This window comes from Diadema antillarum, unplaced genomic scaffold, assembly GCF_040938485.1.
Source record: "Diadema antillarum isolate AM-2024a unplaced genomic scaffold, OU_Dant_1.0 scf00000009, whole genome shotgun sequence".
Classification (NCBI taxonomy): domain Eukaryota; kingdom Metazoa; phylum Echinodermata; class Echinoidea; order Diadematoida; family Diadematidae; genus Diadema; species Diadema antillarum.
In genome coordinates this window covers 1841578-1860501 of record NW_027270898.1, presented here as the reverse complement: position 1 = coordinate 1860501, position 18924 = coordinate 1841578, and the positions used below count along the sequence as shown (strand labels likewise).

The 18924-nt window shown below is 39.0% G+C and overlaps 1 protein-coding gene across 1 annotated transcript in view; it reads right to left on the bottom strand.

The window, feature by feature from the left end:
• The window catches only part of LOC139719306 (slit homolog 2 protein-like), a 143774-nt gene that overhangs the window by 42741 nt on the left and 82109 nt on the right, over positions 1 to 18924 (bottom strand). Inside the window, exons 11-13 of the mRNA XM_071630729.1 lie at positions 12304 to 12447; positions 9580 to 9651; positions 1165 to 1328 (exon numbers count right to left, since the gene is read on the bottom strand). Coding sequence (XP_071486830.1) covers positions 1165 to 1328; positions 9580 to 9651; positions 12304 to 12447 — 380 coding nt within the window. The remainder of the gene's footprint in view (positions 1 to 1164; positions 1329 to 9579; positions 9652 to 12303; positions 12448 to 18924) is intronic.

The window sequence follows — 18924 nt, the reverse complement described above, 5'->3', positions numbered from 1 at the left end:
GATACGACCGGATAAAGTGGTACGGCATCCAGCTTCGAGAAATTGATGAGGACATTACGTGCTGGTGAGAGGGTGGGGGAGAGGCAAAGGAAATGAACGCGGGATTTGGGAGGTTTATGACGGTATCTTTTCAAAAAGCTTTAGTGAGGGAGATGAGCTTCATTCAAGACTTTGTGAGAAATGTGGAAAGGAAGACATGTAGGGACAGTAACTGCACTACATTAACCCGTTGAGGACGGGCTGATTTTGCTACAACACACATTTCCCATATATACTTGCCCAAGTATACTCAGGACTTGTCCTCAATGGGTTAAAGAGTGCTTCATTTCCATTTGAAATAATACATACCTAGAATCATCAATGCATATTACTTTCATGTCATTTTTATTTCAGACTTATCATATACCTTCTTATCACAAGAACTATGTTGAAGTACTGTCATGCAGAGAAAAAGAATGTCCACATTTGTGACATGCAGTAATAAGGAGGGACAGAAATGGTTATGTTTCATTACATACTGTATGTAAAACAGTGTCATTGTATCTACTTTTGTAATCAGTTTCTACGATTCAAATTGTATGTTAAAAATTGAATACTTTTTGCCGAGTGATGTGTATTGTACTTTGATGTGAAATATGAGAAATTCAATTCAATTTAATCTATGAAGATTTTGGAAACTTTATTTGTTCATCAAGGCTTTCAATGCTTCAAATAACCAAGAATATGATATCTGTAAACTAATCTGAATGATATATTGATACAGATAGATTTTGATTCATCCAGGTAAGTCCAGTCAAACAGATTTAATTTACATGCTTTTTGTCTGAATGATTTTTTTTAAAATGTAAATATGAAGTTTTATATCCACGTAACTACAAGAAAAAGGCTATCATAAAATCAAGTTTGATATTATCTTACAATACATTATAACAAAAACATCCATCACTTATACATTCTTATTTTTTGTGAGGCACTAAAATGGAATATCTAAGGAGAGGACAGAAAAAACAACAACACAGAGTCAAAATATGTGCAGTACTTAGACAAGATGAGGACATCTTGAAAATTGCATCTTTACAAATCATACAAGTATCTACAGATATGGGCACTTTCTACAATCTCCTTGTCCATTCACATATGCAGTGTACATGGTTTTGCTTGTACCTTTGCACTTGTATTTGATGGTCTTCATCTTGGAGATGCGTTTCCGCTCCATGCGCTTAGGACCGGCACACCGTGCGCCGCTGGTCTCCACTGGGTTGTCATTCAGGTACTGGGCCAGCCACCGCAGATTGCAGTCACAGATGAGGGGGTTACGGGCGAGGTGTCTGCAGCGGTGAAGGCCATGAGGATGGAGGGATGGACAGAAAGATAGAAGGATGAACAGATGGATGGATAGATGGATGGATGGAACAGATGTTGGCACACAGGATGACAGCATAATGACAAGAATTAAGGAAATAGTGAGGAGGAAAAGAGAGGGGATTGGAACAAGAAATAAAAGTTTTACCGTCATCTTTAAACGCAACAAACAGCTATGCCCTACATAGCAAACATAAAGATCACTGAAATCTGAATAAAGATTACATTACAAAAGATGAACTCAAGACTCCAAAATGGGTGAAAATGTCCACACTGCAAAAAATTCCACTTTTACAGTATTCTACTAAAACTTGATATACATGTGTGTCACACAAAGCAGTAGAGAACTGCAAACAGAAAGACCAGAATGAATATAAACACTTCATGAGATCTGAATGTACCACTTTTTTTTTCTTTTTTCTTTTTTTTTTGCTGTCGTTTAAAACTGCTTGAAAAGTCATAGTTATCACAGGGCAAAAATGATGAACCTTCCTGCCTAGCTTAAAGAAAGGTAAATGAGGGAATTGGCAGAATCCCAAACACCCTTCTACTGATGGGCCATCGTTTCACACCTCATAGCTTCTAAGCAGACCTTTTTAATGGGCCCTATACATGGCCCACCTTTGGGAAGCGTTAGAAAAAAAAAGGGGGGAGGGAGGGTATTGATGATCTTAGGGTGCTGCTACAGACTGCAAAGCTCTAAACATTCCCAAGGTCTCTTTTCATCTCTATGGCTTCTGCAGTGTCAAAGGCCTGTCCCTAATCTCTTGACGTATTTAGCGGGTCTTTGACGGTTTTAACACCCGTGCTGTTTGCCTGCGTCGGCTCATGCAGGATTAACCCAATTAAAGCCACATTTTGACACATGTGGGCTATGTGTTCACTGCTTTGCCCTGCATGGGTCATCAGTTAACTACAGTAAAAGATGTACATGCTGTAAATGAGATATATACATAACTGTTTCGATCCTTGAACACAGAAGAGCTGTGAAAATCCAACCATGGAAATGATTGTTTTGATTGTAATGATGATAATGATGTACATTCAGGTGACACGACATTTGCTCCGATCTTATTTTCTTGAAGGACTTAGGATTAGGGTTGTGATAGGGTCTTAGGTCTAGTTTGATGTGAGGATTAGGATTTGGGTTAGAGTTATTGCTGTGGGTAGAATCTATATCTGGCTTAGCACGCAGATATTTCACGGGAGCAATTGTCACGGGAGCAATTGTCGCAGGAGCAAATGTCATGGAACCGTTCATTCCACAGATTATTTTATTTTTGCAATATGACTACTAACATCTATGTGTGCTGCAGATGATCTTGGATGCACCTGTCTCAAACAATCTTCTGAAGATATGAAATTTACTTACAAACTTCAAAAGATCCAGCCATACATGACATGTACCACAGTGCAATAAAAGCAATTACACACCATTGATCTTTCAAGTTTCAAGTTTCAAGGTCTTGCTCAAGGCACATGCAGAGTGCTTGTTGCAGAAATGAACCTACTGGTTGACACAGCTTAAAATTACATAAAAAGGAAACAACTGATAGATGGGTGCATGGATCTCATTCAGGCATACTAGTACTACTTGTACGCAGACGTGTCCAATTTCATATCATCAGTATTCCTGACAACTGGTTCGAAGGCATCGGGCTCTGTTAAACCCTTTCTTTGCCTGGGACTTTGGACAATGTGTACAATACTATATTAAAGGTTTTCTGTGCAATCTATACTTGGAGTACACAAATGGTTAACCCTTTCTGTGCCAGGGACTTTGGACAGTGTGTACACTGCTATGGGATTTTCTGTGACAATTGGCACTCAAAGCACGCAGCATGATCAAACATCTTTCGCATCTGTCACCGACCACGTCTGATTCAGAAACTGCACCGTCCCTGTCCACAGTTTGGATCCTTTCTGGGGAATGGAAGCAGTCGTACTCATCAGGCGGACGCAAATCCCTCTCGAAAATGAGGCCTACAAACAATCCATCGCTGAGAACTTCTGTCACTGGTGAGTTCATCAGTGCATGGGAACCAAACTTGATCTCCTAATCTGCATTTGCTATCTCCATGGGTCTACACAATCATTTATTCATTAACTTTTTTTTTTAATTTGTTGTCAGTGTAAACAGATCTTCCCAGGGACTCATGATACAGGCATCTACATCTCTGGTGTTTGTGGAACCTGATTCCCCTCCACTTCAGACCCTTAGTCTTTCTCTCTCCATTTCCTTTTCTCAGCTAGTAGCCCCCTCAAACCCCCCCCCCCTTCCATTGCTGCTACAGCATGTCATGATCAACTGCTAACTGCTATCGGAGACAATGAATGAGTGAGACAAACATGGATTGGATTCACGTGCATAGAATACACAAACAGAGCAGATGAAGAGGGAGAAAATGAAGAGAGAGAGAGAGAGCGTGTGTGTGTGTGTGTGTGTGTGCGCGTTGAGAGAACGGAAAATCTTGATTCTCACATTACTATGAAGAAGGAATAGTTGCTGTTATCACTGTAACCCTCAATATGTTCAGAATACAAATGTACCTGCAGCAAATATGCAAAGACAGTACCTTAACAAAACTAGAGAAAAAACTTCAGACCATCTTGATGAGGGAAATGAAAGACTTATTTGAGTTGTTTGTGAAATAATACACAACATCACAATTTTATTCTAACTAAATCAAACTAGGTCAAACTTTTGTATTCCATTTCAAATGAAGTCATTATCACTAGTGTTTTGCATAGCTCATATTCTTACGCTCTAATAAGATTTCGTAATTTGAAGATAGAGGTAGGATCGCAAGAGATGTGAAGTTACATATTTGGATAAAGGGAAAGAAAAGCAGCAAAGTTTCATAATGGATTCAGAAAATATGAAGAACACGGATTGAAGGAACAGTCACTTTGTTCAAAATGCATGCAATGGGCAAGATGGTTTATGCCAACTTTCTGGAAAGACATCTGGGTACTGACAGAGAGCTCTCATTCTCCAACACCAATGCCATGCCACAAGATTTTCACACCTAATAACAGGATATTTAATGACACCCCTCAAAAGACAAGATGGGCCAAAAATGAAAAGAATTCCCCCATCATATAAACCCTAGAGGGACAATTTGGGTAGGTCAGCTACAGGTGTGAATGAAGAGGCTGGGGGTTAGGACCCAGGTCAAAAGAGGTCAATCTGTGGAATCAATGTAGCATCCTCGGCCGGCCGGCTGAGGGAATGGCTCGTGAGGATTCTTTGTCTGCTGTTCACTGATCTGGTCAAAGAACGATGGAAGCCTCACAAACTTCTTCACTCATGTGCCAATGGAGTGAATGTAAGAATCCCTGACATGAGGTTTTAATTGACAATTGACATTCTAATCCCATGCTCCCCACCCCACAAGAACATTGAACCATGAGTTGACAACAGCTGTTCTGTCCTCGCCTTCATACCCTGTTCTTTCTTCCCAAGTATGCAAAAGTACGCTCTTAATCTGTGGTCAATGCTATTCAAATGAGGTGCTTCCACATTTCTTCACCATAACATCTTATTTTCTTAACCCCCCCCCCCCCCAATTCCTGTGATCATGTTTTTCTTTGCCTATGCACAAAAGTGCAGTGGCACTAAGATGGCTGTCTTTCAGATGAAGATCTGTCCTTTCTCTTGCTCAGATGGTCAAGGATTTTTACGGGCCTGCTCCGGTCATCTTCCGCCAATTCTGGGCCATTCTTGACAGGTCTGCCGAGCTGCAGGAGGCTAGCTTAACTGGTGCACTTGTACTTTCACTTGCATGTACCAAAACAGTGAGTTTGACTCTCATCCTAACTGGTACATTCTGAAGTCTACAATTGGCAAGAAGGTTGACTCACAGGTTGACTACAACAGCCAAGACAGGCAATTACAGAGTTTGTACGAAATATGACCATCTGTACGGAAGGTCTTTCATTTGTTTAAAACAGAAACAATATGCTAACCCTGAGATTACCAAGGGTAGCCCTTCTGTGCCTATCAAGAAGTCAATGACTTCTACAGGTGATGGTTCTCGAAGGGTTGATATGTAATTGTTTTTTGTGCAAACAAAATTCACAAATACGTATGAATATCTTAAACAATGAATTCATACATTTACAAAATTGGTATTCAACTGGACACAGCATCACAGAGAGAATTACATACCTGCATTCAAACTTAGATTATAGTCAAACAAGACTTAAAATTGAGTAGCCGCCTCTTGTTAAGTCCAAGACATACGCTGGCAGGGCAGGGGTAAAATGGGGCCAAGCAGGTCATGCAGGTAACAAGCAATTAGCCCTATATCCTGACTCTTTTCACCTTTTCAAAGAAATTAGACATTTTATGCCTATTTACCATTCATCCTGCCAATCTCTTGCGATTGGTGAGAAGTGTGATTTGTACTTCCTAAAATGAGCTTGTGGAGAGTTCACTGCCCAGAGAAATGATGCCACATAGACTGCATAGAAAAATCATACACTTTCATTAAAATGTTTCATCCTGTCTTTATGGTGTCTGGCCCACGTCTAGACTACCATCCTGTTGCGTGAACTCTTAAACAGCTTACAACTTCCACAAGAAATGAGTAAGTTGGGGGCCATGAAAGAGAAAAATATGTTTAAATTTTTCCACAAATTAACCTGACATTTCAACCATACACTACTCTATGAAACATAAAGTGGACAGATTTATAAACTTTCCATTAAAAACAGAGAAGACAAAGCAGGGGAGAGAGAAGACTCAAAAGACATTCGGCAAATCTTGAGCAAAACTTTGATAAGGACAGTGGCCTCTGTGCACCAGGTCGAACAATAAGTCCTTTTTTCCTTACAATATGAGACATACTCATACCATCGAAATCTCAGGTATCCATTAAAAAGCCATTCCTGCTGCCTTATCTCCTTTACACCACATCAACAACACAGCTTAGCCTCTCTAATCCATACACTCCTACTTCTCAAGTTGCTGTCTTAAGACTTTGCCCAACTCCTGACATGTTTTCAGCGTGATCAACAGCCGAGTCAAGAAAAGAGTCGCGAGAGAGAAACTATGCTGCCGATAGGCCTGTAAGTCTGGGATTACTGGGGTGAAATTCTGAATATTTATGAATTTATCTTGGGGAGTTGTTGTTGCAAATGCGGAGGAGATCTACCCGACATAGCGGTCAGACCCGCGAATGAAATATGACCCAGATTTCACACGTGCACACTTGTTGATCGATGACTCGAAAATAAGCCCCAGCTAGGATACCCTGAGCTGAACTGACAAAAAAGTTCAAAATACTGGCCAGGCAAAATTCCACACCATAAGCACCAACTCCTCCATTCTATGCACAGCTTTGTGTTAACTTCGGCTGTATACAGGATGGAGGGTTCCTTAACCTTTCGTCTCTGGTATCTCGACACATGTAACAACCTCTATGAAAACCACAGAAATGTCACTCGCAACTCTCTGTTCTGTGAACACATGTTGGAAACTGCATCGTATAAAAGCAAATTTTTCTTCTCAATGGCTTGTAAGGCAATTTTGCAAGAAGATACAAGTGGAAGGACATTAGATGTAGTGACAAAAGGTAGTTACTCCTTCATATGTGAGTGGAGGATCTGAGAATCAGTCCTAGGTGATAAAAGGCAGTTACAGACTCGCAGGTAGGACTGGGATGGGATGGGGCCACATGAGTGGAAAACACTGCATGAGTCAACCACAGACAGACTTAAGGGTCAGCACAAAACTGATACTGGTCACCATGACAACCAGGACAGGAAATAATACTGGACCAATCATCAACTTCATCTTGCTGTTGAAAGGTAACTATAACTGTTTACTGCTCACATAATGACAGAATAAGGATTTGGGCTGGGCTGTGGAAGAAATGGATTGAGGGAAACCAGCTAAGGTGACACTTTCAGTGTTTTGGCAAGGCAACACTTCAGTTGCATTTACATTTTATAGGAGAAATTGAAACATATATATGAAATCTGGTCAGTGGATTGATAGGGGTGATCTCATCTCATCATTCACATTCGTTTTCTAAAGTTTCATTTATATCTCAATGGCTGCAGGCATATATCCATATAGGTGTAATGAAGTGCCAACATTTATTCTTCTCCTCTGCTTCAGTAATTCATCAATCATGCATCATAAAACTTGGTAAAGGTGGAAATTCTTTGCTGAGATCAGGAAAAGCTCACACTCACAATGAAAAAATTCTGACAATGACTAGATTTGAACACTCAGACTGACATCCAAAATTTCTGGGATGCTTCTCTTCACTGTGTGATTTGAAGGTATGCTCATGTATTACTATGCAGGTGTTAGACTTCATTTTTCTAGTCTGTTCGTTTGGTCTCGTAATGTAGCTACAATGTCATGGATTTGGCAGCAGATGTATCATAACATTTAACATCACCATTTCCATTCTCAAGTTATAAGACAAAGGATATCCGTTCTTTCCCCAAGGAACTTAAAGATGCCTTGCTATTCAAATAAAAGACTTTTTGACGAATGACTGTTATGATATAGCTAAATGTGCACACACTTTGGGCTGAAATCTAATAGATGCCACTCTAGTAGAAAAATGGCATCATCAAAGTTTGTAGATCCTGGGAGAGCTTGTAAGAAGGTTGATACCCTAAATCTCTTCTGTTGATCGATGGCTGCTTCATTATGCATTCTGTAAGATGTCCTTATATCTAGAGCTACCCTTCCTATGGTTATTGTGATGTATGACTGGTTTACTCAGTCCAGTTCGGCTCTCCTTCATCTCACATCTATGACCACAAACACCTCTCCAGTTTCCCCAGCCACACCCAAGAGCCATAATTCACTCTATCTGAGCATCATCTGTGTCCACACAGCTTCCACGTTTTATTCTGTACCCATCAATATCTGACAAATAAGCAATTCCCCCCCCCCCCTCCTCAGCAAGCACACATATATCCTCCTTCCCCCATCTCCGACCATCACAGTCGCACGCATGGACACAACTGATCATAAACTCCGAAGAGACACGCTCCGAGCTTAAATTGTTACCTTGCACACAGCCTAATTCTGTTGAAAGAAGAAATTTAGATAGAGGCACATGAATAGGAATTCGTGACGACCGCCCCTCTCGCCGCGACAAAACGTTGGGCCAAACTCCCCCGACTGGCAGCCCTGCCCACCCTCGTCACGCCGTGCTTCAAACCTCTATCATTTAGGCCTCTTTGTGAGCCCCTTGATTACAGAGGTGTTAGATTTCACACTCCCTTCACAATCCCTCAACAAGTGCGATCCAAGTTACTCCATCACAAGAAACGACAGACAAGGGTATGGGGTAGGAGGAGGAGGAGGAGGAGGAGGAGAGAGAAAAATAGCAAGAAGAAGAAAAAAAAAGTTTACTCTGCAACTAGCATGGCACAGTGGCAAAAAAAAGTTTGCCAGTGTTGGCAAGAGAATGTTTGAGGATGTGAAAATAAAAAGGTAGGAGAACGGTCTTTCTACCATGATTTTTCTCCCCTCTCCCCCTCTCTTCCTGGGTAAATTTGCTCAATGGCTTAGGATTTTGGTTCAAAATATTCCACCATGACATGGGTATCCTTGGTATGGTGAGGAACAGGGACAAAATATGCCATTGAATGTATGGTATGCGCTCTGTTTGGCACACATAGATATGGTCAGAAACCTCCCCCCCCCCCCCCCCCAAAAAAAAAAAAAAAAAAAAAAAAAAACATCATCAGCATCTTGTGAAAAATAAATCCCTATGCAGGATGCAAATGTGATTCATATTACAATCTGCTGGAACGTGAAGTCTCTATGTTAATGACAGCAATTATGTTTTCACAAACTTAACACTATGAAACATATATATGTTATGTTGAAGCAATTTGGGTATAGTCATGATAACTGTATTGTATATTCCCTATAATCAGATAGTTGCAAAATAGACTTAATTACATAAAGCAGTCTGAGGCACAGGTATAGGTTATGAAAGGAGAGTGCCCCCAAATTCAAAACCTTGCTTCTTTCTAATAAATTACCGCTGCCATAGAGAGTGTACATTTCACAAGCACTGCTTCTTTAGTAGTCACCTTCACATTTGTAATCATATAATATGCGAAAATGTCACAATATTTTGTACGTATAAAATGTCCACAATGTGGAATACGAATACATTTCATTTCATTTCTTTACTGCAGATATTGAATAAGATAAATTGCTTCTCAACTTACAGTGTTTCAAGTTGTCTGAGTGAATCAAAGGTTCCGTTAGAGAGCGACCGGATGTTGTTATCATACAGGGAGCTGGAAAGAGAAATGTGGAAGACATCTTTTTTTTCCATAAATGAAGTAATGCATTCTGAAATGACAGCATGACGAAAAATTTGACAAGCAATGCACCTGATGATGTTGTTCATGATTTATACAAAATAAAAGTGTTCTTTACAGACAATACTGAATGTTTACCATAACAATTTGCTCAAGTGATATGATTTTAGTTACAGATTCCATAGCAGATAGAGTTAACAATGTAAATGAAAATAAGATTTTATTGTATAGAAAACAATTAAGCACCAGAAATGGATTTTAGAAACTATAATGTTTTTTTCAATCAATCAGAATGTAAGCATATTACCATATTATTACTACTGCTGCTGTTTTCACTGCTACTACTACAACTACAACTATCCCCACCACCACCACCACTACGACTACCACTACTATTATGACTACTGCTACTACTATTACTACTACCACTACCACAACTAAAACCACCACTACTACTACTGCTACTACATACTACTATAGCTACCACAACCACTACCACTATACCACCACCACCACCACTACTACTACTATTATTATTACTACTACCAACACCACCTATACTACTATTACCACAACCACTACTATTCCTACATCTTCTCCAGTACTACCACTACTACTACTACTACTACTACTACTACTACTACTACTACTACTACTACTACTACTACTACTACTACTACTACTACTACTACTACTACTACTACCTCAAGCAGTACCACTTATTCTACATCTACCTCGTTTAGTACATGCAATGGCTGCAGTTTAGATGCTAAAATGTATCCTTTGAGTATATCACACCTCCACACCAGTCATCCACAAAGGCTGCTTCAGTTCATTAGCTTTATATCACACACAATCCAGAAATAAGCCATTCCAATTGATGGTGAAAAGCACAGCTGACTAATGGGAATCTATCCCCATCCTTGAGGTTACTCAAAGTCATAATCATCAGGATTATGGATGGCTAATCAAAAGCCTCATCCCTCCTTTTTTAAAAATGCTTTCAGGGAAAGTATCACCGGCTGTGGGCTTAAGGTCACTGATTGGGTATACCTGAAAAATCAAGAGGGGATTTTATATATGTCGATCTACCTATGACCCTTCATTCATTGAGAATAGATCAGTGTAACCTCCAACTCTATTTTGTCACACTAGTGCTGAGTGAAAATGTGAGTGGCTGAATAGTGCATAGCCTTCACTCACATCACGCCCAATTAGGGTGCACATTGTGTACATAATCCTTCAGCTAACACACACGTATTACCAGTACGTGTGTGTAATGTACCTCTTACACTAGATTTCTACGGGTCATTTACTTTTGCTGATTATTTGGTATAATTTGTCATATGGTATGATTTGTCAGGTTACATCTATTTCTAGCCAAAGAAAATATTGATTGTTTGACCATTAGAAAAGCAATATGCTATTCTCCCCATTGTGCTTAAGTTCTTTATTAATCACTCTTTTCACTCATACAAATTCTATATATAAAACAGTCTATCCTTTTTTTCCACCTGTATCATTCCATTCCTTCTATCCACTTGTCCATCTATTCTCTCAATTCCACTTAATACTCCTTTATTACCACATCAATCACTCTCCAATTATCATTTTCATTTCTCCACTCATCTAGTTCTCAATCCTTCCATAAATCTCCTGATCCATTTAACTATCCATCCAAATATTATCTGTCTACTCCATCTATTCTGTAGGCATTGTTTATCCATAAACCTATCAACTAATGCTTTAAATTCTCTTTTCATCTAACAGTCCATCCTTCCTTTAAGCTACTTGTCCTTCGATCATTTTCCTCAGTCTCACCAACATTGACTCCTCTACCTCACAGGGAGTTAAGTTTGACCATTATCTCTGAAAAGATTGCCTCTGATGCAAATGATGCAATCAGCAACTTTCCCTAAAACTAACACTTTCATTTCTTTTCTCCTACATCTATCCATCTATCTATCCATCCATCCATCTATCAATCTATCCACACATCTATCCATCCCTTCATCCCAGCAAGACTTCTTTCTTACTTACAGGTTATGTTTGACCATGTTCCCTGAAAAAAAAAAAATTCCTCTGTTACAGATGATGCAATCAGCAACTTTCCCTAAAACTAACATTCTTATTTCTTTTCTCATTAATCTATCCATTTATCCATTTATCCATTTATCCATTTATCCATCCATCCATCAATCCATCCATCCACCCATCCATCCATCCATCCATCCATCTATTCATTCAAACATCTATATACAATGTATCCCCTCATCCCGGCAAGACTTCTTTCTTACTCACAGGGGGCTATGTTTGGCCATGGTCCCTGAAAAGATTGCCTTTGATGCAGATGATGCAATCAGCAACTTTCCATAAAAACTAAACACTTTCATTCCTTTTCTAATCCATCCATCCATCAATCTATCCATCCATCCATCTATCCATCCATCCATCCATCTACCCATTCATCTATCCATCCATCTATCCATCCATCTATCCATCTACCCATTCATCTATCCATCCATCTATCCATCCATCTACCCATTCATGTATCCATCCATCTATCCATCCATCTATCCACACATCTATCTATCCCGTCATCCCAGCAAGACTTCTTTCTTTACTCACAGGAGGTGAAGCTTGACCAGGTCCCTGAAGAGATTGCCCCTGATGCAGGTGAGGCGATTAGCGTTGAGGAGGAGCAGCTGCAGTGATGTCAGCCCCCTGAAGATGGCCTCTGGCAGGTCCGCAATCCTGTTCTGATACAGGGTCCTGGAGAGGGGGGAGCGAGAAATACAGCGAGGAGGACAGACAGAGGCAAGGAGAAGGAGATGTAGCAAGGTTACAAATGGAAAAGAACACAAAAGAAAAAGTAAACATGAAGGACCAGAAGAAGGAAGCAATAAAGGATATATAGAAAAATAATAGGAAGAAAAAGAAGTGAAGGAGATGTAGAGGATGCGGAGATGGAGAAATACAGGAGCACAGAGTGGAAAACAAGAAATAGTAGAAGAAATAGGAGGAAAAGGACAAGACAGGAAGGCAGAAGTGACAGAAGAAGAAAAACATGGAAAGGAGTAAACAAAGTGACAGAGAGTAAGAGAGATGGAGATAGAATATATGATGGGTGAAAGACATAGGGAAGAAACATAGAGAGTTGAATTAGAATGATGACACACATACAACAGGTTGCAAATTTTCTGTCACTGTACACTGTTCACTGACAAACTCCCTTTGACTAAAATAAGGTAAAGTTTAAAAAGATTGAACAAAATTCAATATTGAACAGGGTTTACATCAACAAAAGCAGAATTATACATATAGGGCGAAAAGAAGTACATAATTTGTCACTCACTGAAATTGTGAAACTTGTTAGGGGTGGGGTACCAGCTACATGAAGGAGAAGGATTGCATCAATTGCCGCTGATATTGGGGGTTTTACGGAGCAACAAGAAAAGCATCAATTACATCCTTTCATTGATATTTCCAACTACTACTGCCATACCAGTTCTTTGCCCTTTCAAAGTTACCAAAAGTCCAATAACTATCCCATGAGACTTCTTTCAAGATTTCCAAAAAAGGTCTCATAATCACCTAGGGTGACATCTTTCTCCTTTTGAACTGAATTGAAGTGAAAGTAGACAAATGACACATTAACAAAAGAAGGAAGCATTTCCACTGTGAAACTGTTGATTACCAGGAAAAGTCAATGAGCTTAATACACCCCTCTTTCCCATCCCTCTCCACCTCTCCCTGAAAAAAAAAAGGAAAGGAAAGGTAAGAGAAAATATTGAAGCGTCAACTCTGATTTTCCTATTTGACACTACAAACAGGAAAGCCTGACAAATGCATAGCTGCTGTTTCTAATATCCTCCTCAGACAAAGGGAGAATGTTGGATTAGTCCTGCTCAGGGGCAGGGGGGAACACTCGGATGGTGAGTAGCACCTTCATTCTTTGTCAGGCCATGCAAGGCTGTGACGAAAGTTGTTTTGTTGCATATCCAAAATGATACGGGATCAAGAGCTCTAACTCTCCGCTCATAATTTCCGCACAGGTAGGGGGGCTGATACACCTCTAGAGGCTCCTGGCTACGCTGATGAGGTAGCCAAATCATGGTCAAAACTACAACGATTCATTCCATTAAGTGCCCTCTGTTTGAAACTGAAGAAAAAAAGAATAATGTATTCATTGTGGGAAAAAGGGGAAGTATTGTTTTCACTTCCACAAAACACCTACAAGCTTTTTATTTCTACAATAGAAGACAGGGCAGCGTACACATTGCAGTTTCTTCAAAGTAGATTTTAAGTGAAATCACGCAATTCTTCAGGGAAAATAAACACACCAAACAGTGGAATTCTGTGAAAATGTGTTTTCCAAAGTGTCATACTAAGATACTCTACATTTACAGAGGCTAAGATGCCGATATTGCCCCTATGGTATCATTTTTTGTTGTTTTGTTTAATCTTGTATCCTGGTTTAGCTGGTATGATAGGCAAGGATGGATGACAAGCCAGGCCCCCACAGAGGAAGATTCACTGTATCAACCCCGTCTTGTCGGGAATTCTCGTCCCCCTCGCCTCCCTGCTGCAATAACGGCACTGCTGCTCCCTAATCGAATTTCTTTCTCATCTAATTCACAGCATGCTCTTTACCTACGGTCATTACCACAAATCTCGCGTGGAGGAACTAGAAAGAAGTTGGGGAGGTGGGGGGGGGGGGGGAAGAGGGAAATGTTTCCCCTCCCCCTCCTTTCTAAGTTTTATCTTGGTTAATTTCTTAAAGTGGATGTCTTGAGAAACAACTCTGAGCTACATCCTAACACTGATTACGCTGAAGCAAGACAACATCATGTACACATGCGTACACACAGCCACATTTCCTAAAGTTCAGACTTAGCCTGGCTAGTATACTGTAAAAGTGGAAATTTTCGCGGTGTTGAAATTTTCGCACATTTCGCGCAACCAGAACCTAGCACGAAAATAAAAGCACGCGGATATTTTTGCTTGCCATATGTTCCTGTGCGTGATGTCTCGATTCCGTGGAATTAAAAATATGCGAAACTCTTCTGACCCGGCCAAGCACGAAAAATTGATCGTGCGAAAATATCCACTTTTACAGTACTTGAAAATTATAAAGCATAAGCAAGTCAAATGAAAACTTATCCACCCATAGTAAGCACATTCATGCTTATAGCTATATGTGACTGTGAAAACAGTATAATATGCTGAACATGTACTACATGACATAATGTATATATTAGGATTTGAACCTACAACCCTATGAAAGAGCATCTAGAGATCAAACTACTGACAAAAATTACTTGCATGAATTGCACCTGCAGTATTACAGTTCAGTACAAAGGCGAAAGTAGCATAATGAACATGTTTTGACTGAAAAAAAAATCAATATTTCTGTTTGCATTGCTAATACCATAAAGGAACAAAAGAGGCAAGTATGGCAATCTTTCTGTCTTTGCTGCATCTTGTAAAATAACTCCCTGTACAAAAAAAAAAAATGACAGTGGCTACATTAGTGCACACTAACAACTACTGAATTAAAGATGACTGGAACATTTGAATGGAACATTTTCAAACAAATAACTGGAATCAGGGTATAAATCTATCCAGCTAATATTGAAAGCATGGGTTAAAACCTTGTTCATAACTTTCATCATATTCACAAATATTCCACCCCTTCTATCTTCTTCTACAATCTCCCTTTATTCCCTACTTTATTTCCTACATCTCTTGGTTGTCCCTCTTTCCCTGCAAAAATCTCTGCCCCCGCTCACACTTTATTTCACACCAGAAAAACGTGTAAGTGTTGCAGCTCCTCCTCGGCACACAATTTGGCTACTTTTCTCCTCACTTTTACTCCCTGCGTCGTCCTGATCTTTTCCGTTTCGGTAAAGAGCTCAAACGGATGTTTGCCCAGTATGGTAGCTGGTTAGCTCGAAGACTTATTTTGACGTATGCCAGCATGAAACTAGCAGGAGAAAAAGTCAACAACAACACGACTTTATCCAACTGTTTCATCCCCTGACCAACCTTCTCACATTACAAAGGAAGCTTTAAAAGTTTGCATTTTATGCCCTTTCCCAACAAATATTCCTCAAGACTTGCATGAAATTTGACCTTACTTGTAGCTCTTATGAAATAGGCTAGTAGCAAATGTCAATGTTTTGCAAAAGACTCAAATAATGGTCGCATTGTACTTAAACAAATTTCAGCTGGTCATCAGGTAGTAGAATGTGGGCCTTGAATGTGTATCAAATGACTTCTGATGAAGAAGTCTTGGTGTAAAACCTCTCTAATTTTCACCACAATTCATCAGAAGATGACAGCTGGCATAAGATATGCATGCATATATACCAAACTTGATCTATTAACCCATGGAATAAAAAAAGATAATCTGCTGTTTGTTTGTTTGCTTTGTTTAGGTTTTTTTTTTCAATGGAGGAACTCTGAAGGTTTACAAAATGAGATTTATTTGAGTATAATTTCCACTTCATATATGTGTGTTAACCCACTTGATTTCCTCAATTCATACAGGTCTGGAATATTTGTCTTATGTTGTGCTGCCCACGTTGCACTTCATCCTTTTGTACATCATGCTATGGTGTGGCAATCGCCATGGGCAGTAGTATAGGCTATCAAAGTGATGACTTAACCAGCTTCAATCTGGTTTCACTGTGGCTGTCATGTCCAATTACAGGCTTCTGCATCTTTACTGCAACAACATACTGGCAGATACTGGAGATACCTAGGGCTTTTTCTTCTTTCTTTCAGGACTAAACTATACGTGGTAAACACCTCACTTTTACTATGTGATAATATGAACGAAGGCAAAAAAAGGCCAAAAAAAGGCCCCCCCCCAAAAAAAAAAAAAAAAAACCATCTATGGATGAAAGCTTTACATTTGGAATGCGCACTAAGAACTAATATTCCAACAGTCCATCGTCAACAAAAATATTTTTGGCCTCAAGCTACAAAAATGCTTATTCATGTTGAACACTTATAAACCTCCTGTATGTTACTGCACTGGTGGTTTGTAGTACACTTACATTAAATTTAGTACAAGCTGAATTACACAGAATGTTGTATAACTGACACTACACTGTGCTTTTTGGACATGGCTGATTCATCATTGGTGGTGAACTGTGAATATATCACATTCTAACATGGACAGATAGATAGACTCCTATTTGCATAGAGGTTCCAAAATTTCTTTTTTTTTTGGGGGGGGGGGGAGGAGGGGGTAAAAGAATTTGACTGAAAAAAAGAAAGATGCCATGTTATCCACATTTCCAACATACCTGTAACTGAATCCAAAAATATCAATCTACTGACAAATACTGGAATCATGAAGTATTGATATCAAACCTTGAAAAAGTATGAACCTTTTAAATCATTGAGGGTATTGATCTTTTCGTACAATTTCAGTGAAGATCTTTTACAGTTACTTAGATTCTTAAACTGCACACACTGCAATTGCTGTTTACAAATTTCATTATGTCATATATCTGAAAGGCATTGTAATGGCATGCTTACGAAATGTCATAATACTGTAATTGATGATATGGATATAATCAGGTATATAGATTACAAAGAATCAGACATCTTGAGTACCAACAAACACATATTAGTTTTGGTTGAGTTGGGGGATTCAGATTTTAATTTTTTGCGAGATAACTAGAAATCACTTATATGAAATATAACAGAGCATACTATTCAAAGAGGAATTAAGGTTTATTTGATGAAAATACATTTTGAAATGGCTGAGATATCCAAAAAACCAAAGTAAAACAGAGTGGTCTTAATAAAAGATGAGTCCCACCTTTCCTTAGGATCACACTTTAATACTTCATATAAGAGGTTTTTAATTATCTCACAAAAAGTTAAAACCTAAATCCTCATCTCAAACAAACTATACCCTCCCTTTAACAATAACCACTCAGAGCAGATTATATTCTCAAGATCTCTTCAAAATTGATGAAACTATAAAATTTAACACTACACAAGAAATTTCCTAAACATCTTGTGAAAAGATTTATCATGCGCTGCTGGAAAAAAAATGTAATCCATACCTCATGTGTTCATGTCTTCAGATGGGGAATAAACATTGTTTTGATATGGAAATAGTATGATTAGGTTTGCTTCTCAGCAGTGTCCTGAAGGGGGGCCTGTCTACAGCTGGTGGTTTAGCCAGCCTTCTTAAATAGTAGTGCCTGTTTTAACGTCCCCATTGCAAAGCATATCGTCTCGTGAAGCTTAGAGCTTGGGGTGATGTTACCATGGCAATAATCAATCTCATGTTTTGAATGATTTATTTTTTTCTCCTTATAGGGGTTTCATGCACTTCACTTAAAAGGGAAGGTTTGCTACTATGGTCTGTCTCAGATAGATCAAAGATAGTCTAAGAACTGTCTAAGACAAATCATGTACATCTGCTTGTTCTGAAACATCATAATAAAAGTACATACAAGGTTGCCTCATAAAGGTAGCCACAACTTTAATACAAATAGTCATCAAAGCATATCTAAGAGACATGCAACCAAATATTTGGGCGGTGGAGAATCAGATATAAAAGCAAATCATTTCTATTGGAATGACCCATGGTAGGTAACACGTTACTGAATTGATGACATACATCTTTTCTGCATTACAACATTGTACAGAAGATAGCTGATACTTCCTGTCTTGCCAGAGGCCCACTAAAGGCCTTGTTCTGATCAGCTTTAAATAAAATTGTACATAATGCTTGAAATCATCCTTTTTATAGCTAACTGCTTATGAAATCACATCATTTGATTTCAAATTGAAAGTGTTTTCCAGTTTCTGATAATTCATATCATATGATAGTTCAATTTGGTATTAAAAAATGGCTAGTTTGAGCATTTGTTCGGTTAAAAGCCCAACTGCTTAAAGGTAAGGAAAAAAAAGTAATCAGTATTTTCTATTCGAACTTGGTAGTCCAATGAGGAAAATTATGTAAGGCAAGCAATTAATTACTCATCATACAGGAAATGTTGTCAATAAGCCATATTTTCATGGTTTTTAGGTGAGTTGACATTTTTCCCTCACAGTTATGATCATGTTTGATGCCACATGCCTTTGAATTCAGTCGGTTTGATCAGCTCTGAAAGTTCATAGAATTGTGTCCTTACAAAAACTTATCAACTAACAAGGACTAGCTGCAGATGAACAAGCGTATCCTAGGCAGTGCTAACATAGAAATGGTTACGTCGG